This window comes from Triturus cristatus, chromosome 1_2 (genome assembly GCF_964204655.1).
Source record: "Triturus cristatus chromosome 1_2, aTriCri1.1, whole genome shotgun sequence".
Lineage (NCBI taxonomy): Eukaryota > Metazoa > Chordata > Amphibia > Caudata > Salamandridae > Triturus > Triturus cristatus.
Genome location: NC_140580.1, coordinates 953,903,297 through 953,927,070, shown reverse-complemented (window position 1 = coordinate 953,927,070; position 23,774 = coordinate 953,903,297). Strand labels below are relative to the sequence as shown.

Here is a 23,774-nt window from a genome sequence, read left to right as displayed (position 1 = left end):
GACTGAGCATTTTGAACACCTGGGAGATGGGTTGCTGTTATGGTCAGATTTCTGGCTAGAAGACACTTCCATATTGTCTGTGCTTTCTAGACAATGGTCTGGATCTCAAGCCTCCTTACTTGTTGAGGTAGAACATTGTTTTGTATTGTCTGTCTGTACAAGCAGGGAGTTGGCATGGAATGATGGTTGAAAAGCTTTAAGAGCCAAGTGAACTGCTCGCAGTTCTAGCAGATTGATGTGGTAAGTGGATTCCTTGTGTGACCATCTGCCCTGAATTTGAAGGTGATCTGTATGGGCTCCCCATCCCAGATAAGAGGCATCCGTAACTATAGTTTGAGTTGGTATATCCTTGCGAAAGGGAGTCCATCGTAGGAGATTGGTAGGCGAGCACCACCATTTGATGGACAGGAGGGCGTGTTGTGTACAGGAATAGAGGTAGACTTAGTTTGATTCACGTGAAGTCCCAAACAACGGAGAAAGTCGGAGGTCCAGTTGAAATGTGTTTGAGCCTCCTGACACGTGGATGCCTTGATCAGCCAATCGTCTAAATAGGGGTGGACGAATACTTTGTGTTTTCCCAAGTTGGCAGCCACCACCGCCATGCACTTGCAGAAGGTCCTGGGTGCTGACTTCAGGCCGAACGGAAGCACACAGTATTGTAAGTGGTGGTTTCCCACTGCAAATCTCAAGAACCTGAGTGTTTCTTTATGATGGGAATGTGGAAGTGTGCGTCCAGTAGGACTACTGCACCTAACCGATCCTCCCGCTGTAGTTGAGGATGAATCTGGTGTAGTGCTAACACCCGGAATCTTTCCTTCTGAATCCATTTGTTTGCCTCCCTTAGATCAAGAATGGGTCTGAATTCGTTCTGGTCTTTCTTTTTGACGAGAAAGAATCTTGAATACAGTCCTTTGCCTCATTGCATCGAAGGAACAGGTTCTACTGCCTGTTTTCGTAAGAGAATGTTCACTTTCCCTTGTAATTGCGATAGGTGGAATCTTGATTGTTTTGGAGGCACTGATGGTGGAGGGCTGATGAATCGTAGAGAATATCTATTGCGCACAATATTCACAACCCAATTGTCTTGAGTGATACTTTGCCACTCTGTCAAGAAGTGTTGAATGCTTCCCTCTGTCGGAGTGAGTAACGAAAGAGGGGAAAGATAGGATTCAGGGCTTGGAGCCAGTAGGTAACTTGCCTCCTTGTGAAGTTTTTTGTCCTGACATTCCTCTAGGTTGCCTTTTCTGATACGGTTGGTAGGATCTTTGATATGATTGCTGTGTACCAGACTGACAACACTGATACCACCGAGGGGTTTGAATCCTCTATGTTGTATATCGTCTTGAAAAAGGACGGAAGAATCTTCCCTGTTCTTTGGGTCTCTCGAGACCCATCGCTTTCAATGTCTCCATTTCCGCTTTCATACGTGCCATCTCCTCAGCGGCATGAGAATCGAAGAGTGTAGTGCCGGAGAAAGGAAGATTTTGAATACGCTGCTGAGCTTCAGGCTTCAATGAAGTCCAGAGAACCCATAAATGCCGCCAGAGTGCTACTCCATGACAATAACCATGCACAGCTAGAAGTGATGTGTCTGCAGCAGCGCTAATAACTTGGTTAGAGACCATAAGTCCTTCCATTAATATTTCATTAAAATCCTCTTATCTCCAGGTAGATGTTATGCAAATTATTGGAGAGACTCCCATAGTGCTCAGTCATAGCTACCTAAAAGCGCTGTTGCACTAGCAGCCTTCATCGAGGTCGCTGCTATGCTGCACACTTATCTTCCCACTGAGTCTATTTTACCACTCTCTATCAGGTGGAACTGTGGAAGTTGGAGCCGTAGTATGTTGTTTCTTAGCAGCCACCATAATGACTAAGTCTGGGGGAGGGTCAGCCCTTAGGAATGTGGGGTCCTGTTCCGGAGGGCGATACTTCTTTTGCAGCCTGGATGGAGCTGGCTTAATAGAAGATGATGTAAGGAAAAGTTCCATCACCGGTTCCAAGAGGCCTGATACCAAAGGTAGCAGAGGACGAGATGCTGGTCTTCACTGTAAAGTCTCAAATATGACTGAAGTTGATGGAGTAGGAACAGACATAGGAATGTTCAATTTTGAAGCTCCTTGAACCAAAACCTCTTGAGAAGTCGAGATTTCATCAATTGGAGAAATCCTTTGAGGAGGAGAGTCTGATAAAGTAGGTGAGTATCTTCCTGAGAATGAGCCCTCGTACGATACCTGGATCTCAGCCTTCATGGTGGAGAAGGTGAAGGTGTAAACGGTAGAGGAGGAGGAAGAGGTGGTGGCGGAGGAGGAGAAGATGGAGGAGGAGGAAGAAGCTGATCATTTGGACAATGAGGAGGAGACTGAGCAGGTGATACTGTCCTAGACGGAGATTATGTCTGAGAATACTCAGAATCTGATGAGTAAATTAATCTCCTCCTTTTCCTAGCCTTCCGCGGAGTCACTGATGCCACAGGAGAAACATCTTTCCCCCTAGACATTGATCTGCTAGTCAACGGCGTCCTTCGACGTCGTCTTGAAAGAGAACTCCCTCCTGAAGTCGACTGTATACTCTTTGAAGAGGAGTCTGTGATCAATGGGTTTTTCTCGACGTTGAATGACGATGTCTTCTCGATGTCGATCGACTGCGACGTGGAAATTTCGATCAACGGTGATGAGTAGACCCCGATCGGCGGTGATGTGACGACATCGATCGACCATGATGTGTCGACGTTGATCGACGGTGATGGGTAGACGTCGGGTGACATGATGCTCTTGACTGCGATCTTGTGACCATCTGCAGTGGCCTTCTCGACGCCTAACTTGTTCTCGCCGTTGGCGCAGCCACCGTCGTCGACATTCTCATCGACGTTGCATGTTGACGTCATTTCGACCCAGGGCACTGGTTCGACGGCAAACATGTCACTGCTGTTCCTCTCGACGTCGACCAGGAATGATGCTGTTTTTCAGCCTGTCCTCTGATGGAGAGCCCCCCAGAGGCTGAAGATAGGACCCTGGTAGAGGACTGACCCTCTCCTCGCCCTGAAGCCCCACCTGATGACTGGAACTGCTGTTTTCTTCGTTCTTCTGCTCCTTGAAGGCAAATACTCTCCCTGTGACGCAGAGTACGCTTGGAAAAGGTTTTGCAGATGGAACAATAGTCAGGAATGTGAGTAGCAGATAGGCAAATAATAGATACTCTATGAGGGTCAGATTTGGACTTATTCCTTCCAGAGTCTGGACTCTTATCAAAAAGAGATGGCATTTTTTAAAGAAACTGTGGTAATTCCTGTCAGAAAAAGGAACAGAAAGCCCAAAGACGTTGACTGAAACACTTGGAGTTAAACTTCTGAAGCGATTTTTGATGAAAAAAAGAAATTTGGTAGAGCTCAATGCTCCATGGTCTTGTTAGAAGAAGCCGGAAAAAAGAACTGATGTAACTGCCACTGACTGTACATCATGGGATACTGGTGGTCTCTGAGTTTTCTTAAAGGCACAGCATCTAGTTTAAGACATATAATGGGAGCCTATGGGGGCTACTCTGCCCCATCCTTTCATCTCTATCATGAAAAAGGAGTTTTGTGAAGGAGGCTTTTCTGGGAGTTAAACACCATCAAAAATTGCACCAAACATAGTATTCTGGCATCTTTTTCACTTCAAGATGAAGTTGTGGCCTTTGTAGCCTATTTAGTTAGGCTGCATTATTGTCTTTTCTATCTCTTAAGTGTCTTTACAGGCCTTCCTGAAGAAAGGCGAAAAATATCCACTTAAAAAGATATGTCTAAAGAAGTGCTTCGGGGTCCCCGCACATGGGTGGGACTATTCAAGTGTTTATGACTATACATGGAAATCCCCAGCAAGAGAAATTAGGATTTGCTTTACTGGTTGAGGTCTGTAACATAAGGCACTCTGGAGTGGGGTACTTCATGGGAAAGCCCGGTCATCAGGCACCGGTTTATGGGGTTTGGCCACCTGCCTGTTAACAAGCAGGAGGCAAGAAGATATGTTTTGACCAGGTAGCCATCAGAGTGTCTGTAAAATGAATAAGGGCTCAGATGTTGCTGCCCATGGCTGCAGAGTTCCAGTCAAAAGGTTTGTTTTAGTACCAACTGAGGGAAGCGGTCACTTCAGCACATTGACTGCTCTCTGAACCATCACTGCACTCTCTAATGTTAGAGGGTCTGGGGGAGTCAAGCTCTGTCTCAGGACAGGTCCCAAGCCCACTGGTGTTGTCTATATCAGGGCATAAGGGATTATCGGGGAGCAAGATGTCCACGTCATCAACATAATCAGCAGCAACATCCTAGGGTGCACAACGCTTTAGCACAGCGCCAGAGACAGAACCAAACAGATAATGGAGCATCTGCATATCACTGTAACGTGGTATAGGTAAAGGGTTAGATTCAGTCTACATGACAACCAGTTGCACTTTTGTAATTTCTATGAAGCTCAGGCCATTGTCTGTTTGGGGTCCCATGTGGGTGTCCGCACTAGATCATCTACCAATACTAGTGGCATTGAGATAGCTGGAAACTGTATGGATTATGGGTCCAGAGTAGAAGTTTGTACTGGAGTCAGAAGGGAGCTGGTAGCAGGTTCAAAGGGAACAGACAATGCCAGGGAGGTACCAACTGGTGGTAACCAACTGGAGGCTACTGCGGTTTCGTGGGGCTCGGAGGAGTTCCAGAGGGAACCTCAAGCATACTGAATATTTGGAACATGGCCTCATTGATGGTCTCGATCTGCGGCACGAGAACTCTGGGCATGACAGGACTAAGTGAGAAATCGGCTTGGTGACCTTAATACAGTGATATGTACATCTTGATGCCCTTGCATGCTCTCCTTGAAGTTAGAGTGGTGGGATGAGGTTGAGTCCTGCTTTGCTTTTTTATGCTTTTGTTTGGCCTTGGACTTACCGAAGACTTTAAGCAGAAAGAGGAACAATTGCTGGAGAAGCATCATGACTGGCACGGAGCCCGGGTCCGTGACTTAGGAGTCAGACCGGGAACTAAGTGAAGATCGCATCTTCTTCTTGTGCTCGGCGACATAGAGCTTTGCTTCCTGGTATTTGAATCACCTTCTGGTGCATAATGGCTCTTAGCACCCGACTCATGTCCCGAACCTAGGCACTAAAGGCACACCTTGTGTAGATCTGTGACAGACATTGACTTTCTGCAGTCGCAGCACAATTTAAATTCTGTAGTTTTCTGTGGGGACATCGTAGCCTAGCACACTGTGAAAGTTTAGAAGATATTAGAAACTCTGACAAATTAGGGAGCAGATAACTAGATCCATGTTTGAAGGTGCAGAAAGAAAGGAATTGATATAAACATTCAGGGGTGGCACCTAAATAGGGCTTCACTCTGTTACTTCCGGGATGGTAGGAAGCTAACAAGGAGAAGCACGACACGGCCTAGAGGCGCCCGGGAGCACTGTTATGACGGGCTAATATTGGCCATCTATTATTTGAACACAAGATACCTTCTCCCCAACTCATTCTATGTGTATTCTTTTAATGAAAAGCAGGCCGACCACAAAATAGACACAATGTCAGGATGCCTATTGTATTTCTTTATTGTATCCATAGCGAAGCAAAATGGAACATATAAATGTCAAAATCCACTTTGGCATGGGATAGCACATTTAAGTTACCATTTTAAGATATTGTCAATCACACAACAAACCACAGAAAGTAATTTTCACACATTATTGGAACTACTCCCCATCAAACCAACAGATCTAGTCTTCAGAATTTTAAGTTCGAAAGTCTTTCTTGATCTCTGACCCATTTGGTTGTTTACTCCTAAGGACACATGAATGCTTTACATACAATATTAACACTTACCCCTGCTACAGTGCTAGTAATTATATATCTGAAACATTTAATTTTTCTTTAAAAAAAAGCAGCCTGTTTTCCTTTAAGGAAAAACGGCTGCATTTAAAACGCTGCTTTATTTAAAAGCAAACGAAGACATGGCGGTCTGCTGTCTCCAGCAGGCCATCATTCCTGTGTTTGTTAGCGATACCCAATAGGTCACAAATTGCGACCCACCTCATGAATATTAATGAGGTAGGTCATTTGCAACCAACTGCGAATAGCACAGTGTTGAACATACTGTCATACATAGCTTTTTGCAAAGGAAAGAAACCACTGTGGTGGTAGTAGCAGAGGTGCAACTAGAGCCAAATTTCCGGGTCGGGGGGGGGATTGGTGGCTGATAAAAATTTCGGTGAGGGGGGGAAGGAGAGAGGCTAATTCTTCCAGCAGGGGCTCTAAGAAGGGGTGAAAACACAACAAAGCCTTGTTAGCAAGTACATGGTCTTTTAAAGACCTGTGAAGTACTCGTGTGCGGCTGCAATAAGACGGTCGCTAGACCAGCCAGCGCGGGAAGCTGTCTCAGCCCGGGCTGAGACACACGACGGGGTGGGCTGAAGCCCTTTCAGCCCAATGGGCGTTTGGCGCCTGGGTAGTAGTAAATTAAGTTTTTTAAGACCGAAGTCATTTTAACATCGTCAGATAATTCCAACTCATTATTGCATTAGACAATTAGGGTAAACATTATACCTCTAATCAAGTAAACTCTTACAAGATAGTTAAAATCTGTACAAATCTACGCAGCACACATATTAAATCTAAAAACTGCATTGCATATACGAACCCAATCGCATCTTTATTATTACAGGTTTTAAAATCTGACACCTTTGTACTAAACGCTGTTGGCAATCCATCCAAAAATGTAAACTTTTGCGGTGCACCGTGAGGCCACAGCAATAATTTCCCTCATTGTCTAAAAATTGATTACATCCATTCTGTTGTGCATAAAATGGATTTAATCCTAATCTGAATTTTAATAAACTCCTTCAACTTGATGGATTGAACAATTTCAAATGGTATGGGTTGGCTGATAAATCCCCCCATGAGTCTCTCAAGTACTTGGAATAAGCCACTGCATCCAAATCAGTTTGATACCCAGCCACTATCGTGGCTCAGAGTATTTCTAGGGAATGATACTGAAGGTGGACCATATTATGTCAGTCATGCCTCCAAATTGTGACTACCTCTAGTAAACTCTAGTAAAACAACAAACATAAGTGCACACTCATGATGGATAGCTGTTGCATTATCTGATCGTTCACCGGTGGCATCACCTTTCCATATTCATGTTCAGCTCAACCAAAAAGTGGTGATGAAATAAGGCAGCATACTGAAATGGGCGATCACTAGTTGGATCTTAATTTGCATGATTTGCTTATTCCTCTGCAGCCTCAAAACGACCCATAAAATTAACACAATGGTCACACTTGAATTCCGATTACCTCGCAATCAAACGAGTTGATGACCTTGGCACATCCTCCAGGATATCTATTCGACATCACCAAAACACTCAAAATATTGGCACAAACTAGTAACCTCAGTTGGCAATACCTTCTACCAACTTTTTATTTATTAGTGAACACACTGGCCATCTATCAGTCTTCCCATCTAATTTAACATACAAATTAATCTAATAAAGTGCTCAGAAATAAAAAGAAAGTGTGATACAAACTGTCTTTTAAGAGAAGCATCCTTTGAAACAGGGTTAAGATGCTCTGCTTTCGCAAGCAGAGAAACGGAAAAAACGTAAATTGCTACTTCTCCTTTTGTACCTGTTCTGAGGGCAAAAGCATGATTCCGGTTTTGCGGGACCAAGGAGTGAATGGAGTTGGAAGGTGACGTGACCCTCTCCATTGAAGGTGAAGCTTCCAGAGGGGGCCTGGGCACACTGGCAGGGAGGGTGCACTTCTGCTGGCCATGCTGCATTTGTTCTGTGGATAAATGGAGTATTTCAGTTTCTCTGGATTAACGAAATATTTTAATTTCCAGCAAATCAATTTGCGATCATCAATGAACAACACATGCCTAACTCAAATAAAGAACCAGAGACATGAAATGTTATTCCCGATTAGGTTACAAGCTCAACTCTTCTTTGGAACTGTCATACTACTTAAAAAACTAAATGTCTTCTGCCCTTCAAACCATATAACAAGTGACAATTTCTTTCAAAATGTCTGCTCAGATAGTACCGCTTGACTTGTATTTTAGCTCTGCAGACTGATGACAATGAACAAGTTGCTTACCAGGGGTAATGGTCTTTCTGATTTTTTTTTTATTTTTTAAAAAACCTTTATTATTCAAAGTTTCATCATCCTATTGCATACATTCCCCATCTAAGGCGTTGAATCAGTTATACAATAAGCACATAGTTCCAGACAGTATGACACAGCCATTCAGCCGGCAACCCAGGGGTCCGGCGGCGTTGTACGTGTTGGCATTATCACAGGAATCAGGTGTGCGCTTTGTTAAACAGCAGGTCTATGTTGTTTTTTGGTGGTTTATCGTGGTGTTCCTTATTCGTGATATCAGCGACAAAGGATGGCGCTGTAGTCCAGCCCGCATCGCGGTTAACTCGGTCGCCACTCAGGTCTCTATCTGGAGTCGTGTAGGACACCGTGGTTAACCTCAAGCGTAAAGGCCTTCGGTCAGTACAGCGTGTCGTGCTCGCAGTGCGGGCCGGAGCGCGGCAAGAACGTTTCGGTATAGCTCACTGAGACATGGATGCTAACGTTTAGATCCGGCGAATCCTGTCTACAGCTTCGCCGTTCGAGTCCATGTGCAGGCTACGTGGCGCGCCTCCGTCCCCCCGGCGCTACACCCCTCAAGCCGCTGATTATCGGGGTACGCCTGATATTCAATACAGTGTGCTCTTGTCAAGATCTTGCTGCTCGCTCTGGGCGTACCCGTCCCTGTTAGGGTGTGTGCGTCATCGCTGCTCTGCTGTCAGTAAGCGGGGCGCACTAAGTAGGGTAGCGCTTCGGGGACGCCTGACAACGCATCCACCGTCTGTTATCTGTGATTAGGTAGGAGTCCGGTCAGGGAACTCGACCAGTAAACAAACTGTCCCCTGCGCTTACGCGGCGATAGGGGGAGTAGGGGTTAGGTTGATAAATTCAAACGGAATCAAGGGGGAGGGGGGGGGGAGATCATCCTGTGTTAGAGCGGGGGGGCGAGCAGCCGCCGAGCGGGGCGCAGCGGAACCGCGCAGTACACGCGGGCAGCAGCGGGCCGGGGAAGGGCGGAGAGGGGGCTTCCTGGCAGGTTGGGGTCTCAATGCGCCAACGCCCACACCCTTTTTCCTGGTGCATAGGGTGCTCCGCTGTGTTGGGGAGGGAGCAGCAGGGCAGGGTGAAGCAGTCGTGCCTTCCCGTCTGGGCCCTCAGCTAGGCATTGTGCGTGGTGCTTCGGATCATGGGAGCAGTGTTCGCTGGGTGCGCGCTATAGCCGTGCGGCGGTCAATCCCTGGCAGCAGTCTCATTTAGGGCGGGAGTAGGGGCCACCAGGGGGCGAGCGGAGGGAGGCGGGAGCTAGCTCCGTCGCATTCTTAGGGCTGTCGTTGCCAATCAGCAGGGTAATGGTCTTTCTGATGAATGATTAATCTCCCACAGAATCCTTATTCAAAACCTTCTCTCCAGACACCAGACTGGATACGGAAATGTGTTTACAGCAATAACAATTTCTCTGCGCCAGGCCTCAATGACCAACAATAACAGTGATACTGTGACCTCCCACTGAAAGTTACGCTGGCCGCAGAAAGAGGTGGTTTACATCATTTTATTTAACGCTTCCACAGAGGCCTGTGCGAGAGGAAAGAGCTGAGGGGCATATGTATCAAACTCCCGTTTAGCGAATCCTAATTTGCGATATTTTGCGATTCGCAAATTCAGATTCGCTAAACGGGATGTAAAAAATTAATCGCTAATCATTTGCGATTCCTTAAAACTCGCAAATAATTCTCAGACACCCGCTTTGCGATTTCTTAATAGTGAAATTCGCAAATTAGGAAATCGCAAAAACGGGAATCTGCAAGCCAGGTGCAGCCTGATGACATCACAAACAGGAAACTGGAGTGATTTCCTGCACCTGCTCACCTGAGCCACATCCAGAGGCTGCTTGGGGAGTGTGAGGAGGCATCCCAGTAGAGTGCAACCAGCAATGGATTCCACCAAACAACAGCAGGGCAAGGATGCAGAGAAAAGGAAGAGAAAACATAAGTTTTCTGAAAAGGAGCAGGAGGTCCTCATTGAGGAGATGGTCTGCAGCCATGAGCTCCTCTTCGGCAAGAAGGCACTGCGTGTCCCAGAGGCCAGGAAGAGGAAAATCTGGCTAGAAATACAGAGTATGGTGAATGCAGTGGGAGTCACCACACGTACCATTGAAGAGCTGCGCAAGCGGTGGTACGACATGCGCCAGAGGTCCAAGGAGAGGGTGGCAGCCAGACTGAAGGACGCCAATCAGACTGGAGGAGGACCATCCACTGCAGAGCAGCCAACCCCCCATGAGGAGCTCGTGGAGTCTACTCTCCTGCCTGAGAGCGTAGGTGGTGTGGCTGACATAGACAGCTCCAACCCTGCATCCAGCAGTCAAGGTAAGATGCATGCAAAATCCATCTGCACTCCTCCCCATCCCTTGCACACTTCCCCAAATGCGCATAGTAAACTCCCAAAATGTCAATCCAGGCCAGGTCTTACAGCACACCCAGCAATGCATCATGGGACTCGTAGTACAGTGTCTGACTGTGTGTCCATGACACTAACGAAATTAAATGCAATATGTGGGTTGGGGATAAGTGAATGATACAGTGTCAGAGGTTAGCCAAAAAAAAGTTGTAACTTTATTGATTGCCACATGCAGACAATAACACAAACTCATGTAGTCCCCTTTACATCCACAGCACATGGCATGGCACAAGAAGACAGCGCAGAGGGAGAGGAGCCTGCAGACCCTGCGGACTCCAGCGATGACACAGAGCAGCAGCCAATCCAGCGCAGGAAGCGCGCACATGTGCCCCCACTGCCTCCATTTGAGGACGAATTCCCTGCCACAGGGGATGACACCGACAGGAGAGAGGGGAGTCAGGGTGTGTCACATACGCCCAGTCATGACACACAAACGGCAAGGATAAGACCACAGGAGACATCCAGATCAAGGCCCAGGAGCAGCACTGCAACTGAAGCAGAAGGGTCCGTGTTCTCAGGCCTGGAACAGAGCATGCTGCAGGAACAGCGGCTGCAAAGCAAAGCACTGCGGTCAATTAATCGGCAGCTATGCCACATACACAAGGACCAGAAGAACATGGCAGGGGCAATCCATGAGCTCTGTGCCACTTTGAGGCACACCCAAGCTGCCAATGACAGGGCTGGCCGATGTGCCAATGCACGCCTACACACTTACACAAAGGCCGTGAACCGCCTCTGCACCACCACCAGCACCCTCACACGCAGAAGCGCAACAATGCAGGTCGACATGGCACATTGCTGCCAGGATATTGCCCGAGGGCTTGCGCAGGTAACCACTGCTGTGGAGCAGCTGCAGACAGCCAATGCTGGTGGCAGCGCACTAATGGCCTCTGCCTAGAGTGAGGACACCTCAAGTCTCAGCAGCCTCACTCCCACCTTGCCAGGGGAAAGACGCCGCAGTGGCAGACAGGGTGCAGGCCGAGGGAACACCATGGGGGGCACTCAGCCTGGACGTCACCGAAGGAGGTGAACATCTGCGGGGACACTCACTGCAATACGGGTGCATTAACCCGAAAATGCTGTTTGCACAATTACTTGTGCCTTACCTGCACTGTGTGCACAACATGTGCTGGGGACAGCTACTATTTCTTTCATGTGAAGTGTGATTAAACACTTGACACATCATCAGGCTTTGTTGTCTCATTTCATCATTACTCACCTAGAAGTAGTTTTGAGTGATCTCTGTCCATCTCTGGCGTCCAGCAGCTGCCCCAACTCCTGCTGCAGGTCTGGCAGGGGGAGCAGGGCGGTTGTCATCCGATGTGTCTGTATCGGTCACATCAATTTTGGTGCCTTTCCTCATTGCCATGTTATGTAGCATTGCACAGCTTGCCACGATTTTACAGCAGGTCTCAGGGCTGTATTGCAGTGCGCCTCCACTTTTATGCAGGCACCTGAAGCGGCTCTTCAGGATTCCAAAGGTTCGCTCAATGACGCAGCGTGTAGATCTGTGTGCCCTGTTGTAGCTCCTCTCACTTGCATTTGCAGGATCCAGATATGGGGTCAGGATGAAGTCGCGCACTGCATAGGCACTGTCACCTGCATGGACAAACACAATAGGTAAGTCAATGTCCCCCCCTCAAGTGATGTAGTGGATGTATTGATGTGTGCCATGTATTTACCTAGCAGGTACCCCTCCCCAAACTCTCCAGCACTCAGACATCTGTGTATTCCACTGTGTCTGAAGATGAAAGAGTCGTGTGTACTGCCGGGGTATTTGGGTACGATGTCTGTGATGAGATACTTAGCGTTGCACACAATCTGTATATTGAGGGAATGGTAGCATTTCCGATTCCTGTAGACATATTCAGTTGCTGCTGGGGGTGTGATGGCCACATGGGTCCCGTCAATGCAGCCAATGACGTGGGGGAAATGTGCAATCTGGTAGAAGTCCAGTTTTGTTTGCTGTAATGCCTGTTGGGTGGTGGGGAAGTAAATGTGATGTGAGAGCCTCTGCAGCATTGCATCTAGGAAGGCATGGAAGAAACGCGACAGTGCACTCTGTGACACCCCACCAACCTCCGCTATTACCCGTTGAAAACTCCCTGACGCCAGGAGGTGCAGGGAGCACAGGACCTGCACATGTGTGGGAATTGTTTGTGTCCTGCGTGTAGGGTGCTCCAAGTAGGGTTTCAGCTCCTCAATCAGGTCCATTATGGTCTGTGGGTGCAGTCTGTACTTGTCATAGATGTCCTCTTCAGTGTGCTGGAACAGAGTGATGCGCCGCCTGAATATCCGTTCCTATCTCATTCTCCTGTGAGCAAGGGCCCGAATACGCAGCCTCCTGGCTATCACGAACATTGCTGCCATTGTGGGTGGGTCTGTTGCATTGTGGGGTGGTTTATGTACCTTGTACCAGTTTACCACCTGCAAGCAATTGGTATTAATTGCGATTTCTTAAATTGCGAATTTCGTGAAATCGCAATTTGAGAATTTTTCTTACATGCACTTGCGATTTCTTAGTTTGCGATTTCTTGTTTGCGATTTTCGCTAAGCTAAGAAATCGCAAATTAAGTATTTGCAAGGAAAATCGCAGTTTGAATGTTTCGCAGCCTAAGAAATCGCTAATTTAGCGATTTCTTAGTTTTTTGTGTGGAAGTGTGTCATACATATGGAATTGCGAAAAATCAGTCGCAAACGCTGTTTTTAGCGATTCGCAGCGTTTGCAACTAATTTTTCCTTTCATACATATGCCCCTAAATTCTATAAAAATAGGAAAAACTATCATTTCATCTTCAAGAGAAGATCCGAGGGCAATTTAAGGCAACTGAATCCTCTGCAAGAAATAAAGCTAACTTCTCTTCTCACGTAAACCAAACGTTTAGCACGTCATAAACAGAAGGTCAGAGGATAGGATACGCTTAATTAAATTCAAACAGCAAATGATTGGAGCACTGTCATAAAAAATTGACATGCTGCCATTCATCCACTTCTAAGCAATGTTTAGTAAAGGAGAATAAAGAGGATCATAGAGAGGCCTCACAGATCTTCAGAACAGGGACATCTCTTAGAGCCAAAGTTGCAGCCCTAATCCTAATTGAGTGTTAACAGAACCCTTTTGGTCGGGATTTATTCAACGAGCTCACAAAAAAGCCAGTGTGTTAAAATAATCCTTCTAGAAAGGGTTATCTTTAGGGCAAATTTGCCGATATTAATTTCCTGATAACACATGTAATCTTCCTCTTACATATAACAAAAATGCCATCTCCTGAGAAAAATAAGGGCCCAAAAATGCTTCGGTTCAAATGGTATACTTTTCAAGAACATCGGAAGAAAGGTGCTGTCTGAGGGGAATCTGAATTGGCACTGGTATACAATTGCTATGCTATGCTTTTTGTAATCTAGAAACAACTGGAGGTTTATACAGAGAGACTTTATCAGAGCACGAGATACATGAAAAAACAACTGCTTAGTAGCATTTAACTGTTTCAATATTTAAACTTTTTTCAGCAAAAGAAACTGCAACCTGTAAAATGTGAAGAACTATGAAAGCTAGGGGAAAAATGAACCCATGTGCTAGAGAAGAACTGCCCTGGTGAAGGGGCCTTCACAGAGACCAACTCTGCTGTAGAAGATCCTGGGACCATGGCTATCCGGTTCAGTCCAGAGCAAAGAAAATGCATAGAGCCTTGCAAACTCAAAACATATTTGAAGGAGTAGTGTCGCTGTAAATGCTATGGCAGGGAAACAACACCCCCTAAGGAGTGCCTCCTGGGAAACTTGATGGTGTAGGTGAGTATACAACATCACGTTTGTCAAGACTCTGAGTCTAAAGACTAAACATTAGAACAACACATTGAAAATGTTTAAGTCCTTAGGTACTTCCTGCCCTGTGGGGATATTGGGATGTCAAAGAAAGCACCATGGAAGACTGAAGAGAGTAGCCAGTCTTGTTGTTTAGGGGCCTGAAGGTCCTACTGCCAACATGATGAATGTCTTTTCTTTTGAAGGAATCTGTTCAAAGATCCTACAATTAGGACTGGATATATAAGGCTCCCACTCTTTACATCTTTATTTGGTGGGAAACCAAATTGAGTGCTCCTTTGGCTAAAAACAAAGTTATCACTTTCATATAGAGGTTATGTTATGTTAAAAGGATTTGTAAAGCGCATGTACACTGGGATGGTTTCATGGCGCTATTCTGAGAGATGCCTGAACCTAGGGAGTTACTCATAAGCTTGTCTAAATAGCCAGGTCTTAAGGAGCCTCCTGAAGTTTAGGAGGTTGTTACATGATCGGATTTCGAGGAGAGGAGAGTTCCACAGTCTGGGAGCTAGAACAGCAAACCTGACACCACCCAGGCGCTTTAGCTTGAAGTAGGGGACCGACAAGAGGTACTTATGGACCGAGCGCAAGCTGCGCGTGGGTATGTGCCTACGGATAAGGCTGTCCAGGAATTTCGGGCTCCTCCCATTCAGAGATTTAAAGATGAGACAGCATACCTTAAAGGCACAGCGCTGTGAGATGGGGAGCCAGTGCAGTTTCCTCATCAGGGGGGTGACATGATGATGTCTAGGCTGTTGGAAGATCAGCCTTGCTGCTTGGTTCTGAACCAGTTGCAAGCGTTTCATTAGATAAAGTGGGATGCCATAGTATAGCGAGTTGGCATAGTCCACATGGGACATAACCATGGCAAGCACCACCTGGATCAAGGCATCCTGGGTAAGATATCTTCTAATCTTTTTTATTTTCCTCAACTGGAAGAAACATGTGGTTATTACTGATCCGATTTGGGACTTCATAGTGAGCTCTTGATTTATTGTCACCCCAAGGCTTTTAGCCGAGGCAGATGGGGTGGGGGGGATGACCCAGCTCCTTTGGCTAAAAGTGTGAGCCCCATGGGATGTAAGTGCCCCCGGTTAGGACTAACTCTGTTTTATCCGGGTTGAGTTTCAGGTGATTACTATTCATCCACCCGCTGATGAATAGCATAGTTGACTGAAAGTGGCTGACCGAGTCGGGGGAGTTGCTGATGGAGATTAGCTGGAGGTGTTTGGGAATGGTTAGGTAGAAGCCTCTTTTCATAAAGATTAACCATTAGTACCCACTTGTCAGAAAGTATTTTTACCTCCTTCTGAAGAAAGGATGACACCTGTCACTGGACCCAAGATTATTAAATTGGTGAAATCAAGTAGTTTTGGGGTTGTTGGTATGAAAAAGGAGAAGGAAGACAATTGTGCCTATCTTCCTTGTCCGATTCCTCTGCCTCAAGATGGATGAAGATCCTTTTAAACTTTGGAAAACTTCTACAAAATTCTAAACTACTATTCCACCGCACTCTGGTCGACCAACTCCAGCAGGGAGCAACACACAGGGGCCAAAATGGCTTGGTTGAACATTTACCTACCAGTCAAAGCAGTCTCCAGTTCAGTTCCAGGTTCTATGGGTGAACAGCTATAGACTATAATGGAGTGGTCCTGATGCAAGGGACGCAGGATGCTGAAGGATGATGATCAGGTGAGGGGGCTACTCCTCGGTCACGCTGGGACCATTTGGCCCCAGGGGTTGATGCCCTTTGAAGTCCGGTTAACGTTCAGTCAAAAAACAGTTGCCACTGTTCTATTGGTTTTCGGTTATACCCAACCCAGAGGTTTCCTTTACCTGAGGCAATAGCATCTGACTTGGGTGGCCAACCTGCACTCTGAATATTCTCCAAGGTCCATCAGACTTGGGTGAAAATTTTGAGGGTTGGGACTCAGTCTCCCAGGCTGCACTTTGGCAGTCAGGTGTTCTGGGCTACCAACTCATCAAGGCAGGCTACTTCAGCTTTTGTGACACTAGCTGCAACAGGAAGTCATCCAACTGACTTTTGGAGTCGCTCCTTCTGTATCAGGCTCAGAGTTGACTTTACCTCGAACAGGCACCACAGGCACAGTCCTCTCTTAGCTAGCCCGAAGAGCATTGGGTGAGTCTAGTCTTGGTGCCTCTCTTTGTTGGGTCCAGGGAACAGCAGGGCAGGCGTCTTCTATCTAATCTTCAGTACAGATGTGATCTGAGGTCAGGGTGCCACTTTTATGCCCAAGCTGTGCCCTTGGGGTATGTGGCGGCTACCAGCCAATGGGCTACTAGGTCCCCTCCTGCCTAGTGATAACCTTCAGTTAAGTGTGGCATCTAGCAAGTCCAGTATGCACTATTCTGCAAACTCTCAAATGCCAGAATTCTTTCTTGGTGTGTGGAGCTACATCAGACCGCAGAGGTGGGAGCTTCATGCCCATGGAAAAAAAGTTTGGCAACTGTGCTCCCCTCTCTATCCCCAACGCCAACCTGTCAAGAAGAGCAAAAGAGCAGCCCCTCTCATCAGTGTCCACCTTTTGCGCTTCAAATGTGTCTGTCTGAAGCTCGGCTTTTGGGCTCACACACTGTTTTGCCTTTCCTGCTACAGGACCAAAAATATCCACACCAATTATTTTCCATGGCATCTGTGGAGCCTCAATGGGATGTATGGGGGGGGGGTCCTACATGTGACCAATGATCTTTCATAGTTTATACACTTCACACACTCTTACCACACATTCAATGTCTCCATCCAAACCAGGCCACCAATACGATTGTTTCACCCTACATTTAGTTTTCACATTGCCAAGATGACCTTCATGACTCAGGTTTATGATATTACCTTGCAGACCACCTGGTGAAATTAACCATCCACTTCTCATTAAAACCCCATTCTCGACAGACAATTCATTCCTCACCTCCCAGAATGCAATTTGATCTTTCTCAAGATGTCTCGTCTCCAGCCAACCATCAATGACGCACACCTTCACTTTAGACAACATATTAAGTTCTAATTGTGTGATCCATACTTCTGATTCAATACTTTGTAAATCACCAGAAAACAAAGTTGCCACTAAACAATCATCCCACTCATTTCTTGTATCCTCTTTAATAGGTAAAGATAATGGGAGTTTTCTAAATAATTAGCCAGGTGAATTTCTAGTAGCCCCTGGAAATGTAACTGGAACCAAACTTGAAGGTAAAAAGATATTCACAAACTCATCAACTTTTATTTGGATACTTGAAAATGTTTTAGCGCCTTAGTAACACCCCTACTTCCTCTTTAAAAAAAAAAAAAAAAAACTTGTAAAACTGAGGATCGCAGAGAACCATTAAGATATGGTCATTGCTGATTGGTTAGCCAGGTCTCTGTTCTAAAGACTCATTACTTGGTGCCTCTGTGCTCTGGCTGGAAATAACTCCACCTGACTACTGGCTGAAAGGGAATCAGTGTTTTTCTGCCCATCATGTGCCATTTGTGGAATTTGCAGCAGACCACTGTGACACCCAGGAAGTGTATATCTAAGTTTCTGGTCATATATAAATATCTGTACAAAAGAGACTCTTCTGCTGCTCAAACGACTGGCCAATTATTATCTAAATGGTTGCTTTTGATTCGTCATTAGGCTTAGGAGTCCCTCCTTAGTACCAACTTTTCTGCTTTTGTAACCTCCTATGAGGACTGACCCCTTTACTTGTGTTGCTACTCAGGATGTTTTAATTACAGACTGTGAGCACTATTTTCTTGAAGGACTTTCTCTTACCAGCTGCTGCAGTCGGGACGTGCTCTCCCACAGCCGTTGAGTTCTTTTTTTTATACCAGCCTTGTTTCACCGCTTCCAAATGCTCAGAAGCGGCATGCTGTCTCATGCAAGTAAAACTTTCAGAACGCTATTTACATGGCTGGCGCACTTGTGCATTTCTGTTTGTGTGCACACAACACAAAAATAATATTTTTTTATTTAAAATAACGGCAGACCTCTGCAAATCAGCCCTTTCAAATTACCAGCACAGGGGTACAGTCAACAATGGTGCCTGCATCCCTCTCCTGCGCATGGGCGGCGTGCTTTAGGTTTCAGTGTGGCGCCCGCTTTCACATTAACAGGGGCTCAAAGTCAACAATGCCCCCACCCCCCGGCGACGCGTTAACATTTTAACTATCAGCGCAGCACCCGTTCCACAAATGCCACGCTTTGTTTAACTTTTTTGTGTCATGTTACTTGTTTAAGCAGTAATGCGACTTTACATTTGCTCGCTTTCACACTCCCAATGAATGCTATTCTTAACATGGGAGACAGCTCAGCCGGCTCACACGGGCTTCTATTGTCAATGACATGGATGAGCAAGCTCCAGTCACACCCTGATGCTGCCATCTCGGTTGCTGCCAGCAAGCTCTGATATACTCCCCTCGCATGATATGGAAGCAGAAAAATCCCATCTCCTTTACCTGCGAAGGGTGGGGAAGGGAGAGAGAGGCGGCGAGTAGCTCCAGCGTCTAAATACAGCAAAGATTGTTATCAATATAGCCGGTATGATTGTATATTTGGAACGCCCTGAGTATAAAGCCTGTGCTGAAATGCACAACTGGGCCTGGAGAAGGTCAGGCAAAAGTGTAAGGCAAAAGTGTTATCAAGAAATCTTTCAGTGCAATCCATTTGAATAGTGGGGTCTGTGGGGGTAAAAGCAGCAGGACTGACCCTGGTGTTGGCTGCCATTTGTCATCTGTCTTTAACATCCTAACTTGCTTCTAGAAGCCAGAAGCACAGCGTGACCCTGCCTTGCTAAGAAGCTATTTATATTAATTTGCAGCACAGTAACAAAAATAGCAGTTACCATCAAGTGTGCATCACAGCAGATATTTTCATAGGTTTCATTGATAGCGAGAGTTAATTTAAAAAAATACACCTGGATGGGTACCGTCACATTATGCTACGCTCAGATATATCTTTTGGCATAATGGGCAGCTGCCGCAATGTCAAATATTTCAACAGAAGCACAGCAACGCTGACCTCAGGGTAAGCAAACATCCAACTTTTCTTCTGTGATCACCAAAGCAAAAAAGACTATCTGAATGCTTCATGATGGGGAACAGGCTCATTCACCCCAGCTATTCCGCCAACATGGGCCTTCCCACAGAAGAGAAAACGCAGAATTCCATCGTCAATGAGTAAGATCACTCCAACTCAAGATGTTTCGTTTAATTGAAAGAACACATCGCCCTAACAAATCACTCAACCTTAGCATGCACACTAAAAATGCTCCCCTCAGTATTCTAATAAATAACAACACAAATATTAGTCCTCTGCCCCGTTCACCTCAATCTGGCTTCAATAACCTTGTGTTCCTCTCTGCTTCATAGGTAGCACTACAGCACCACAGCTGGAACAATGAAAGCAACTAGTGGCCTTGCCTTCCAGGTACAACAGGTGAGGGTAATGACTAGATAGTACCGGAATCCATATATTACACTTAGTGCAGTGGCATAACATTATCCCCCACAGCCTCCGCGGTACGGGTGGGGGCAAGCTATAGGGTGCCCCCTCAGCAAAACTGGTAGGTGGTGGGCTAGAAGAGGAGGTCCCCTCCATGTGCTTTTGAGGGTACTCCCCTTAATTTTCATTACACCACTGACTTAGCACCCACAGACTATTGCTGCACGGCCATCTGCAAAGTATATAATCACAAAATCCAAGCAAGTCAATGGAAAAACATTAAGGGATGGTATAGTTTGCTTCTAAGATCACATACAAACAGATGACATAAGCAATTATAGAAAGTTCCTGAAAAACAGTAGTTTGAAAAGACTTTATAATTACAACTAAAAACTTAAAATCCTCTAAATTCCTCCAGTAGTGGTTAGCTACATAAAAGTAGCACCACAGTGCACTGTCTGGCAACCTGCTGGACCATATGCTCTATTCAAAACGATTCCACATATGTCTTGCATTTGCGAGAGTTTAAGCTATTGGCATTGTAAGTGACAATGCCTTTTTTAGGTCTCGCTAGAGCCAGCGCATGCGCTGGTCTAGCGAGACATTTAGTAACTGGCTTTTTGAAGTGCTACCAAAGGCTTTCTCCGGCCACCAGCGATTGGTTACGCGCGCGCGCTTATGAGCACAGGCGCCATCTCGCGGGCACCCTTACTGCCCCAATAACTTTCACTTTCGCGGAACCGCTATCTACCTTTCCTCGCTCCGCTTCTCCCACACAACAGAACGCGTCCCCTTTCAAGGCCTCGCGGCCCGTTACCTTTATGGCCGCGCAGCCAATGCTTGCTATTGAACGTTGCTTTTTCAGGGGTCGCACGATTGTTCACCCGTTGCTCTTGTACCCGAACCCACTGAAACTTGTTGCCAATGGTGCTGATGTCGGAGCTGTGGTCCTGTGTGTGGGTTTTGGTGAAGTGCATTGATACTTTTCCGGGCGTTTGGACAGCCCACACATTAGACTTTAGCCGAGTGCAGCGCCTCGTATCGGTCTTTGACATATAACCTTTAAAGCTGGGCATGCTCCGCAGAGAATGTCATCCTATCCTAGAGGTGACCTTTGCTGCTGTCCAGAGATGCACTCCCCCACCACCGCCCCGTGGTTGGGAGGGGTCCGTGCACACTCGATCGCTGTCTGGGGCTCCATTCCTGCTATGCCCTTGATCTATCCTTGTAATTACCTACGTGCTGAGAGGCACGCTCGCCGTGCAGTCCCTCACAGCTTTGGCCATCCCTGTGCTTAGTCATGCAGTGGAATCCCCTGCTCTGCTAGGATGGGGGATCCCGCACTGCCGCTCCTCGGTGTGAGTAAGGTGCCCTCCGAGCTGTCACCATTACTCTGCAGTTCCTGCATGAAGGCTCAGTTGTCGGAGTCCCTCCCCTCTCGGTGGAAGTGACATTGCTGCACACAGGCGGAGATCCTTCGCACTGCTGCTCACGGTGACACTGAAGGGGCGCTGGCTTTACTGGGGACAGTCCTGCCTTGGTTAAAATGTAGCCGTTGGTGGGTGTGGAGGCCAGGCCTGCTTCTGCTCCTTGTGAATGTACACCCGGCTCTGCTCCTCATCTGTTACATAATCGCAGAAGGAACTTGACCCAACTGGTGGTGTTTTTGTAAGAAGTGATTTTAACAGTTGCAGGTTTAGATCTGCAAATGGAGGAAGTGAGTGTGCTGCAAGGATGCTGAGGTGGCTACTCATTCGAGTTCTAAAAACGTTTTGGTTTTATCCACGCACGCTAACATGCCATGCTTTTGGTTTCTAAGCTCCCTTCGTTAACATTTCTTCTCAGATCACTGAAACGGCTTGTTGATTTGACGTCATTTTATAATATAAACAGCATACATTTGTGAAAGAATCTAGGGCCACATGTACGACGGGTTTTAGCAGTCTCAAACCGAGAATCGGGTTATTGGCGACCACTAAAGAGCCTTTTGGCATGTACTAACCCTGTTTTGTGAGTCGGTAACCTATTATCGACTCCTAAAATATGGTTTGCAAGTTCTTATTAGGAAGGGGTGTGGCAATGGCATCCCTACCTAATAGTGATTTACGGGTAGATGTATGAACCTTTCACGCCCCTATTGCTGTCATTCAGTTTACCGCCTGCTTCAAGTAGGTGGCAAGCCAGTCGCAAATGGGAAGGAGTCCCCAGGGGACCCCTTACCCTTTGTGACTGGCAGCAAAAACGTCTTTTTAGGAGCAAGCAGTGGGCCCACAGACCACTGCCTTTCTTAAACAAGCATTGGCATAGCCAAAAGGTCTCGCCGTTGGGACCTTATAAGTGTTTAGCCAAGCAACAGTTGATGTTGTTGCACGAAGGATATTGTGCTGCATAACTAAATACTTATAAAGCCCCAAAGGCAAGACCTATTGGCTATGCCAGTGCTTGTTTTAATGTGTTTTGAAAACCTGCAATAGGGGCATTAACACGCACTTTTTACTTATAGAACACGTTATGCAGAGGTGGGATTAGGAGAAGGGCGTTGGTGCTTCTCAGAGGTCGAGTGGAGCCCGCAGTGTGGAGTTTCTTTGAGAGGTAATGCGGAGTGTTTTGGTGGAGGAATTTATGGGTAATGCAGGCAGTTTTGTAGGCAGATCTGCCTTTGATAGGGAGCCTTTAAGAGATTTGAGAGCCGGGGATATATGATCGAAGCGTTTGCAGTCCGTGATGAGCCTGGCAGCAAGGTTGAGCACAGCTTTGATTGGAGCTATATGTACTTTGGGGATTCCATTCAGGATGGCATTACCATAATCAATACGTGACAGAACAAGCGACTGAACTACGAGTTTGAAATCATCGGTGGGTATGAATGGTTTAATTTTCTTGAGGTGACGGAGAGTGAAGAGGGCTCCTTTGGCAGAGTTTTTGATGTGTACATTAAGGGTTAGGGTGTTGTCGATAGTGATGCCAAGAGATTTGACGGAGTTGGACAGGGTGAGTGAGCAATTGAGTGCATTGAGGTCAGGGATCCATGATTGAACGGTTAGAGCGTTATTTTTGGGGGAGAAGAGAATGATTTCGGTTTTGTTAGGGTTGAGTTTGAGATGATTGGAATGGAACCAGGTTTGGATCTTGGTAAGGGTGTTGTTCAGGTGTAAGATGTCAGCATGAGTTTTAATCTTGTAATAGATTTGGGTGTCATCGGCGTAGAGGTGGTAATTTATGCCTGCTTGGTTAAGAATGAGGGTGAGGGGTTCCATAAAGAGGTTAAAGAGGGAGGGAGAGAGAATAGATCCTTGGGGGACTCCAAGGGAGACAGGAGTGGGGGTAGAGAGACAGTTTTGAATTTTGATTTGCTGAGTACGGTGTTGTAGATAAGAGATGAACCATTTGTAGGCGGTGCCATTAAGGCCGAAACGGTTCCTAAGCACATTAAGTAGGGCTGAATGGTTGACTGTATCGAATGCTGCGGAGAGATCAAGAAGGATAAGAAGGCAGGTCTCGCCATTGTCAAGTGATTGATGGATGTCATCTATGACACTGAGCATTGCCGTTTCGGTGCTGCAGCCTTTTCTGAAGCCAGATTGAAAGGGGTCGAGAAGGTTGAAATTTTCTATGTGTTTGTCTAGTTGTAGTAGGAGACATTTTTCAAGTAACTTTGAGAGAAGGGGGAGGTTAGTGATGGGGCGGAGATTATTTAGGTCATTGGGATCAGCATTGGGGTTTTTGATTATGGGCGAGATTTGACCAAGCTGAAGGGAGGAGGGGACACAGCCCGTGGTGAGAGAGGTGTTGATGATTTTGGTCCAGAATGGGGTGATGATGTGCTTAAGGGCAGGGACAAGGTTGGAGGGTATTGGGTCTTTTGTGTGGGAGGACGGTTTTAGATTGCCAATTATATTGAGGACTTCAAGCTCAGTGACGGGGAGAAAGTTGAGCAAGGAGGTATTGTTCTTAA

General features: G+C 46.4%; 1 protein-coding gene across 14 annotated transcripts in view; it reads right to left on the bottom strand.

Moving 5' to 3' along the window:
* The window catches only part of ZNF618 (zinc finger protein 618), a 1,018,163-nt gene that overhangs the window by 167,987 nt on the left and 826,402 nt on the right, over positions 1–23,774 (bottom strand). For 13 of the 14 annotated variants that reach the window (XM_085610043.1, XM_085610045.1, XM_085609994.1 and 10 more), the window contains one exon: positions 7,647–7,805. The exons of the other annotated variant lie outside the window; for it this stretch is intronic. In XM_085610043.1, the coding sequence (XP_085466169.1) occupies positions 7,647–7,805 (159 nt within the window). The remainder of the gene's footprint in view (positions 1–7,646; positions 7,806–23,774) is intronic. 14 annotated transcript variants of the gene reach the window in all.